The following is a 10000-nucleotide window of genomic DNA, read 5'->3' as shown; positions in this document are numbered from 1 at the left end:
AGTCACCCTTAATGTATTGCATGTATCAGAGCTAATTCATCCTGGGCCAAAGTTCGTCGATATGGGGCCTGCGTAGCGCTCTCGCACCTGGGCCCACCATTGGTTTGTTACGCCACTGTCCAGGGGCCTCATTTATAAAGCGTTCTTACGCACAGATTTGAGTACGCTCAAATCCATGCCAACGCTCAGATTTATAAAAACCGTCTTTGACGTGGAAAAGTGCTTATCTCCACGTCAGGTTCAAACTTGACGTACGACCATTTCCTTGTGGTAATGCCGGGGTACTGCAAGTAATCTGAGGTCTAAGTGCGATCAAAATTCCAAGACCAACGATCTCATGTGTTTCTTTGCCATATGCATGATCAATATCAGAAGATTTTTAAAGACGTTTTTGGACGCAGCTTAATGTTTCATGGTTTAGCATAAAACTGCTAATGAGAACTATAGCCCACTTAAGAAAGTGAAAAAACGTATAGCTTAGGCCTACTTATTTAATAATATCTAAAAAAAAACACCAAGACCTACGATAGAATGATTGAAACATTCTTACAGGTGATCTAGTATATTTAGTGTTCTCACCAATCTAATATTGACCATAAAATGTCCAATTGCCCTCGTTTAGGAGAGGAAAAGTACATTTGTGCCAGGGATGTGGTAAAATAAGAGGTGGGTGAACTATGAATTCTGCAATCTCGGTGAGGTGGACTGTGCCATGCGGTATCGGATTTTTTTAAAAGGCATTCAGAACATGTTTGATAATGATGGAGGTTATTGTACAGTATTGGGAATATAGGATAGTATTGGATAATACAGTTTTGAATGTTAAAAGTGAATAAACTCTTTTGAGAGGTGGATAAACTCTAATAAGAGGTGGGTAGGCCTAAACTCTATTTCTGAAATTTCAGAGGTGGATAAACTGTGTTTACTCGCGTTTAGCCTCCACTACATCCTAATTTGCGCTCATAGGCCTATTCCCAGCTTCGTAACAGAAAGGTTATATTTGAATGTAAGCTATACAATGTAGGCTATAGATATTCTATATCATATATAGCCTACACAACCAAGGGACGGAAGTTATCTTCATATTTAGTGTTGCGTCGGAGTTGTGTAAAGAGGTGCAGAGCGCGCACCTGTTTGCTTTTTTTGACTGGCAGTGCCCAATATCAGATGACAGTACGTGAGTTGAATAATGTAGGCTAAAATATAAAGGTAGGCCTAAAGCAAACAATAACGGACAATGTTTAAGCCATTGGACATTATTGAAAGAAAACGATAGCAAAGATATGCAGAATGAATGAATAATGATCGGCGAACTAGGGTACTTTTTCAGCAAAAACATAGCCTATCCTAAAAGAAACGTTAAGCCTACATGACATATCACGCTTAATTTAGTCCTCTGTTTTGTAGACTAAATCAGCATATTACCCTGGGTCATATTGGAAACGTACAGTAGCCTACTGTACCATAACGTACAGGATTATATAGGCCTAGAGGTCTTTCCTTCATAAGCTAGGCCTACCCATTTTTTAAACACTGCATCACTGGCGAAGAGAGCTCAGCGCCGCCTGTACTTCCTGCGAAAACTCAGGCGAGCAAGTGCTCCACCAGCCATCATGACCACATTCTACCGAGGCACCATTGAGAGCATCCTCTCCAGCTGTATCGCTGTGTGGGGCGGAAGCTGCACTGAATACAACAGGAAAGCCCTGCAGCGCATAGTGAACACAGCTGGAAGGATTATTGGTGCTTCACTCCCCTCCCTGAAGGACATTTACACCACCCACCTCACCCGCAAGGCGACCAAAATTGTGAGTGATGCAAGTCACCCCGCTCACAATCTGTTTGATCTACTGCCCTCTGGGAAGAGGTACAGAAGCCTGCGCTCCCGCACTACCAGACCAACAGCTTCATACACCAAGCTGTTAGGATGCTGAACTCTCTCCCTCCTCTCCCCCCTCCACCCTCAGCTACATAACATCCTGGACATTGGACCCACAATGGCCGCCTGCACCACTCCACTTGCACACTTGTACACTTTGCAACTTGTTGCTGTTGTCCTGAAAACACAACACTTCTGCTGCTCTTACATAACTTGCACCACTATGCCACTTTATTTCTTACTTAGGTCAAACAGAACTACCTCAGCCTCTTATTGGCCTGACTTTGCACTAGTATTTTATTTTATTGACTGTCTATGCACAATTTCAACCAAATTTTGCTGCTCTTATTTTTTCATTATATGTGCCCTCTTATTTACTTATTTACTTACTTTTTTGTTTACTTGAATGTTATGTTTGTCTGTGGACTTAAAATTGGTAAAATATGTCTTGTCTCCACCGTGGGATAGTGAGAAACGTAATTTCGATCTCTTTGTATGTCTGGAACATGTGAAGAAATTGACAATAAAGCTGACTTTGACTTTGACTTTGACTTTGAAAATGGTCCTAAGTGTCAATACAGACAGTTAGGGGTGTCTGAATATTTCAAGAAAGCAATAACTGATATTGTGTTCATATAATAATACAAATATGATGATATTGTAAATAATCCATTCATCTGGTTGCATTTTCCCTAAAACCTAAAACCAAATAATGCATTTAAATCCTCCTGAGAAACACTCATATGATTTGTATAAATGTATGCATATAGACCATCTTGAATTCTTTAGGCATTAAAATAAAGTTCAAAACACAAATTTGTCTTCGGGCAGGAGCAGAATTACCTTCATGATGCCATTCCAATTGTCCCCCGTGGACACCCTGAAGAGAGTCAGGAAGGCCATGCCAAAGTTGTCGAACGTGGCGTGTCTGCTCAGGCCTTCGCACGGGTTCTCATCGGTGCATTCTGGAACATAAAGCATCATAATGAAACGCCTTGTGAAAACAATTAGTCATTCAACTGCAGTCGAATGGATCGGATGCTCATCACGTCAGCATCATTATTGAGTAAGGAGACAGGCATCAAATGCCACAAAACAAGCATTTAATTCTCCACAACAGAGGAGAGTGTAAGCAGGAGTGGGGCTGGATGCTTGGTGATGAGAATCATGGTGATTAGCATTGATTCTGGTTCTGGGTAGAGAATCAAGGGATTAATCAAAGTTAGCCTGCCCTTCAGAAACAGAAGCTTAATCCTGTCATTTCAACCGATGGTGCCAAGCCTTAAAGGAGGGATAGAGAGTAGCCTACACACAGAGGAGCCTGATCAAGCCTCAGGGGTGGCCACACACACACACACGCACACACACACACACACACACACACACACACACACACACACACACACACACACACACACACACACACACACACACACACACACACACACACACACACACACACACACACACACACACACACACACACACACACTTCATCTCTCTTTGCTTTCTTTTCCTCTCTCTTTTCTTCTCTCTCTCTCACACACAACACACACTCTCTCTATTTCTCTCTCTCTATCTCTCTCTTTCTCACACACATACACACACACACATACATACACACATACACATACACACACACACACACACAGAGAGAGAGAGAGAGAGAGAGAGAGAGAGAGAGAGAGAGAGAGAGAGAGAGAGAGAGAGAGAGAGAGAGAGAGAGAGAAAGCCTCTATCAGTACGGGATACACTTGGTCAATTCTCCAGATGATTGCCTGAGCTCTTTCTTTGCTTCCTTCCTCTGAAAAGCTGCACTGGCTGCTGAAAGAGGAGAAGAGGAGAGAAGAGAAAAGAAGAGAAGACAAGAGAAGACAAGAGAAAAGAAGAGAAGAGGAGAGAAGAGGAGAGAAGAGAAGAGAAGAGAAGAGAAGAGAAGAGAAGAGAAGAGAAGAGAAGAGAAGAGAAGAGAAAAGAAGAGAAGACAAGAGAAGAGAAGAGGAGAGACGAGAAGAGAAGAGAAGAGAAGAGAAGAGAAGAGAAGAGAAGAGAAGAGGAGAGACGAGAAGAGAAGAGAAGAGAAGAGAAGAGAAGAGAAGAGAAGAGAAGAGAAGAGAAGAGAAGAGAAGAGAAGAGAAAGCGTTGGCATGTGTCTATCTAAGACAACTGGCCTTTGAGCTCCAGCAAGTTCAAGATGGCAACACCATCTCCCTGCTTTAAACCAGAGGAAATAAGAGAACTGAGCCCCTGCTGCTAGGAAAAGCACTGAGCAGCGCTGGGCTGAGTGTGCGTGATCAGGGGGAAAGGGGAGGTGGGGAGGATGGGGCGGGATGGGAGTGCGGAACTGACCCAGTTTCCCGAACAGCTCCACTCCGAGCGCCGCATAAATGAAGAAGAGCAGCATGAACAGCAAGCCCAGATTCCCCACCTACGAGAAAAAGAGAGAGAGAGAGAGAGATAGAGAAAGGAGTTAGTTTAAGTATATTGAGCTATCAATCATGAGGATGTGCAAGTGCACACCACACACACACACACACACTCATATGCACACATAGACATAGACACACAGATGCACTGAGGTGTACAGAATAATAATCAAGGAAAGCTGATAATAAAAGATACATTATCATATTTCTTTCTCTCTCTCCTCTCTCTCTCTATCTCTCTCTCTCTCTAACACACACACACACACATACACACACACACACACATCACACTCTTGACACATTAAAGTTCTGTTCACGTAACAAAGCATTCTTGCTCATACAGATACAATGGATCCAATTTAGACCTGGATCTTATAGCATGTATGGGTTTAAATTAAGACACACACACACACACACACACACACACACACACACACACACACACACACACACACACACACACACACACACACACACAGGTGGATATACCTGAGGTAAAGCCTGCATCACAGTATCCAGCAGAGCCCGCATGCCTGTGGCCATCTTTAACAACTTCAGCACTGTGGGAACACAAGTCCAGAACAATGGGTCACATTTGAGCACCATTTCATCACATCAGTCAGTCTGCCCACTCTTAAGATCGCCTGCTCATCCATTCACAATGGATGCTTTGCTTTACAGCAATGATGTCGCCTCCTCTTTTTTTTATATGCTCAAACTGAAAGTTTTAGATAATTCAACTACTTCTGCACCATTACTAGCCCAGAAATCTAGACGCACCCTAGCGGCAGCAAATGTAATTTGCAGCCAGGGTAGTCTACAGTAGCAACTTTCCGTTGGCTTGCGAGCTGGAAAAATGAAACTTCGATCAGGCATATCACATCATGTATAGAGTCAGTGGGCGGGCTTAACATAATGATGGCAGAGTTGCGACGGTTCCCTGCTAACCCCTGAAAAAAGTCATATAACCATTCCAATGACGCTGTTAAGTTAAGGTAAATTAAGCTAAAAAACCTGCATAGTTCCCCTTTAATTACATAAATATAATCAACAAAGGCAATTCAGCCAAGCCAGCAAACTCAGTCTTATCAATAACCCAGAACATTCTCTGGCTTTTTTTACACAGACCTCTTTCACATACACTATTTCATGCAAAACAAAACCACGGTGGAACCATGCCATCTCAACATATCACCCCTACGCAATCAACACCTCAGGTTCCCAATTACTCCTCCATTGTGTTCAAAGAGGTGAGCCAATTCAATCTGCACAGAGTGAGAGTGAGGCACCCGCAGACACTTTCACTGTTTATTTCCCCCCATTAACTTTTATGCTCCTGATACTACACGCTGTCCAGCGCTGGTGACGACACCACCCAGGGCCTGATGCCACTGTCAATATTATAACTTCTATGTTGTATGGTCTTTATAATGATTGTAATGCTAGCGAGACTTCATCAGCTGAAACTAAGTCCCTTGTGTGTACTAATTCACTCTGAGGTGTGATTGTGATGGAAGCATGTGGTGTCGGTGAGTTGGTGGGTGTGTGTGTGTGTGTGGGGAGGGGGGGGGGGGCGTGCCGTTACCTCTGGCGATCCTCAGGACCCTCATGATGCGTATGATGGTGGGGTTGATAGGAAGGGCAGCGCTCATGTTGATCTCCTCGAGTGTGATCCCCACTATGGACAGAAGCACGATGGCCAAGTCCAGCTGATTCCATCTATCAGGGTGGCAATAACAAATGTGTTTACATGTGCAACATACACATGTCAGATTGCTACATACATTTATGCAAGCTTTTCCCAACTAAGCATGTAAACATTTAGCCATAACAAAGTTTGTGTTTGTGTGTGTGTGTGTGTGTGTGTGTGTGTGTGTGTGTGTGTGTGTGTGTGTGTGTGTGTGTGTGTGTGTGTAATTACATTGATAATGGAGTGCATGCTAAATTAATCCTAGTCAATGGCTAATTGAATGTGTCTGGTTCCTAAATGTCTACAACATTCAAATGTGACTGTTTTAGTAATGAAAGTGTAGTGATGAGAATCTGGGTATCAAATCTCATCTAATTTAATTCTATTTATCCTAATTGAAACTAATGTTTTAGTCAAATCCAGGGTCGCCATGATTCAGTTAAACAGAACAATTTAATGCATTATGCACAACTGAGCCAGAGATCATTAAACTGTGCTGTCACATTCATTAATAATACAATTGTCTACAACTGGAAACGCAGAGACTGGGGACTAATGCTTTGACATGACACATGATCTAACACAGGATACAGGGCACAGTATGTGTTAAGATATTATCATATTATATAAGATATTAAAGCTGATTTAAAATTAAAATTTGTCTGAGGCAAAAAGCTCTTCACTCTGCTGTAACTGTCCATGCTAGCAGGCATATAATTCTGAACATTTTCATACATTTTCAATTGTATGTAATTCCCCTAATACATGGATCTTGTGTTGTTTCTAATAACTGAACACACATAATCTTGTCTTAATAAAGTGTGTGTTTATGTTCAACTAATTTGATCGGTAACACTTTACTTGAGGGTATCTACATAAGAGTGACATGACACTGTCATGACACATGAACCCTAATCCTAGCCCTAAACCTAACTTGTCATGACAAAAACCGAATGACAGAAGCGTTATGTCATAAACGTTTATGACATGTTTATGAAATGTTCATGACAGTGTCATGTCACTGTTATGTAGATACCTTCAGGTAAAGTGTAACCATTTGATCCTTTGGTCTCCGACTGTCTGACTGCTGATCTCAGCAGCACCACATGTTTTATGCAGCTGTTTGACTTTTTGACTTGCCACTGTGTGAACACTGCAGTGAGCTTGAAACACATAACCACTCATACGTACACTACACTACACTACACTCGAGGGTGGTGTCTGTGTGTGTCTGTGTGTGTGTGTGTGTGTGTGTGTGGTATGGGAGGGCTAGTGGTGTGATACAAGGTGACGGTTCTACAACCACAGGGCCTCAGAACAAGAGGAGCAGAGACTAAGGGCTTCAGAGCCGCCATAACAAAGCATGGTGAGGAACATGGCAAAGCTTTTAGGACCAGCCTCAGGAGACGCCACAGCGAGTCCATTTTAAATGGAAGAAGCATCTCTTTGTGCTTTTTCCCTAAGATTAGTCTCTGAAAGTTCATGTAGACACAACAACATTTTAGAAAGAACCATCCACTAGCAAAGGCCTGTGCAAACTAACTGAATGCATGTTTTTGTTTGTCTCGTGTCCTTCATAAAGGGATGGATCTGGGGACGGACAGTCCCCATGGCACACTGTCGGCTCTTCCACGTGCTGAGCACAGACGACTGCTCGGCTCTGTACCTGTCTTTGAAAAAGCGCCGGAGCCCGAACGCAATGAGCTTGAGCAGGGCCTCGATGACGAAGAAGGCGGTGAAGACGTAGTTGCAGTACGCCAGAGCCTTGTTAAGGTACTGCAGAGAAACAGAGAGACGTTTCGTTTAAGGCTCAGTGAGACACAATGTGGGACACGGGAAATGAATCGTGGCAGTGAACCACGCAGAAAAGACTGCAGAACGTAAAAGAGAGAACACCATAGCGAGAGACGGAAGAACGAGAAAAAGAAAGGAATGAAAGAGGGAGGAAAAGACAGGATGGAAGAAAAGACATGATGATTGAAGAGATTCAAGCGAGGGAAACAAAATGGGAGACAACAGGGAGAAGGAACAGAGGGGAGGGCAGAGGTTTAAAACAGGAAGTAGCCGCACGCAACTGACCCCGGGCTGCTCGTAGTGCTCCATGGACATGGTGATCACGTTGATGCCGATGATGCAGGTGATGAACAGGTCCAGGTAGTGGTTTGTGCACAGCATATGGATGTAGAGGCGGACCGGATGGTAGTCCTCGTAGTAGGGCCTCTGCTGAGCCTCTGTACACACACACACACGCACACACACACACACACACACACACACACACACACGCGCACACACACACACACACACACACACACACACACACACACACACACACACACACACGCACACACACACACACACACACACACGCACACAAACACGCACACAAACACAAACAGAACATGACAAAAGCAGCTGTCAGCACAGACAGGCACGTGCACACAGTCACACTGGGGAACAGGCAGCGAGAATCAAAGCATGTTCGCCATACGGCCAGACACCACAGAAGAGGGGTCAACTACTTAAGTGGGGTCAGAGGTCAAATTAAAATAGTTTGTGTGTGTGTGTGTGTGTGTGTCTCTCCGACTCTTCTGTGCTGTCTCTTTGCCTTCCATGCATGCACCTGTCTTAAACTGACCATGCCAGTGTAAACATGACTGTCTTTGGCTGTCCATGTGAAAAACGTGTATTTTGTTTGTTTGGGGTCCTACTGTACGTACAGAACGTTGACTGTACAATGTTAGCTACGTTTGCCAAAAGATTTAACAATGAGACATGGGTGAGAGGTTTGGACAGTGTACAGTGGCTTTGTGCAGTAAGCCACACTGAAGACATTCATTTCTTTTAAAGTGCAAGAAATGGTAAAAGTGACACTTTTTTTGAAAGCATTTGTTTTTAATCCATCCTTCTGAGTCTGCCATGTTTAGCATGTTTACTGGTAAATACAAACTTACCACATGAGAGGAGAGAGGCCACTTGCAACCCATCTATACTGCAGCCTTGCGCATGCATAAAGCTATGATTAATTGGTCAATGGAGCCATTCATTGGATTACGAGTAAAAACCTGTCCCCTAACTAAAACAAATATTTATGATCAGTAAAAGTGGGGGTGTTTCATTAGATATGTGAGAAGCCATGAGAAAAGGTATTAGTTATGGGTTACGAGAAGCACCTCGTAGCATCTTAGTAGCTTTGCTTTTGTTCTAGTGAAATTCAGCACTAAAGCGGTGGGGTAGCCATTAAGCAATACAAATTCCCCTCCGAGTCCCTGTACATCTGGTTATGCTTTTACATCAATCCCTCTCCGTGTCTCTTTAGGGAGGGAAAAGAAGGGAGTCCCCGCACCGCGTTAACCGTATCTGGGACAGCGAGATGATCTAAGGGCCGGCGCGCGAGTGACATTGCGTAGCTCGTGATGAGAGCTGCCATTAATCCGTTGGCTGAATAAATGGTCCCGGGGAGGAGTGTGACAGGTGTGGATAAAGCTGTCACACATTATGAGCGGCACCATTAGTCAGGCTGTGGCCTGTATGCCAGTCAACTTCCCCTCGATATACACACACACACCCACAAAACACACACACACACACAAGTGTGCCCATGCATGATACGTGGACGATCCTTTATTCATTGAATCATGTACTGCAATGGCCGCCAGTAACTGAGAGCTTAGCTCTCGAGGGGGCTGGGGGGTGGGGAGGGGTGGGGGGTGGAACAGAATGAATTCTGGGTAGCCTCTCTGTATGCCGTTGATTAGGACAGACAGCGAGAGCGGTGTTTATGGGGCCTTAGGGGAGTCGCTTATCTCCCGCTAATGCTGCTGGTGGGTCTCTTGCCTAGAGGAGTGTGTGTGTATGTGTGTGTGTTGGGTTATGTGAAGGGGGGTTGTGAGGGTGAGTAGGAGTGAGGTGCTCAGGGCTACTTCCCTAATATCTACAAGCCGAGCTGGTTCCCTTTGCCGTTTTTTCCAGAAGGTTCCATCTGGACCATAGTATCATTATCAA

The 10000-nt window shown here is 44.0% G+C and overlaps 1 protein-coding gene across 1 annotated transcript in view; it reads right to left on the bottom strand.

Annotated features, from left to right (window-relative positions):
- Window positions 1–10000, bottom strand: part of cacna1ha (calcium channel, voltage-dependent, T type, alpha 1H subunit a) — a 61680-nt gene that overhangs the window by 8670 nt on the left and 43010 nt on the right. Inside the window, exons 24-29 of the mRNA XM_076266726.1 lie at window positions 8075–8226; window positions 7662–7771; window positions 5891–6024; window positions 4795–4865; window positions 4229–4307; window positions 2723–2844 (exon numbers count right to left, since the gene is read on the bottom strand). Coding sequence (XP_076122841.1) covers window positions 2723–2844; window positions 4229–4307; window positions 4795–4865; window positions 5891–6024; window positions 7662–7771; window positions 8075–8226 — 668 coding nt within the window. The remainder of the gene's footprint in view (window positions 1–2722; window positions 2845–4228; window positions 4308–4794; window positions 4866–5890; window positions 6025–7661; window positions 7772–8074; window positions 8227–10000) is intronic.

This window comes from Alosa pseudoharengus, unplaced genomic scaffold (assembly GCF_046254945.1).
Source record: "Alosa pseudoharengus isolate Yale_2024_CS ecotype anadromous, Long Island Sound unplaced genomic scaffold, YU_APseudo_1.1 YU_APseudo_1.1_scf_4, whole genome shotgun sequence".
Lineage (NCBI taxonomy): Eukaryota > Metazoa > Chordata > Actinopteri > Clupeiformes > Clupeidae > Alosa > Alosa pseudoharengus.
The sequence above is the reverse complement of the archived record's forward strand: the minus strand, read 5'-3'. Positions and strand labels throughout refer to the sequence as shown.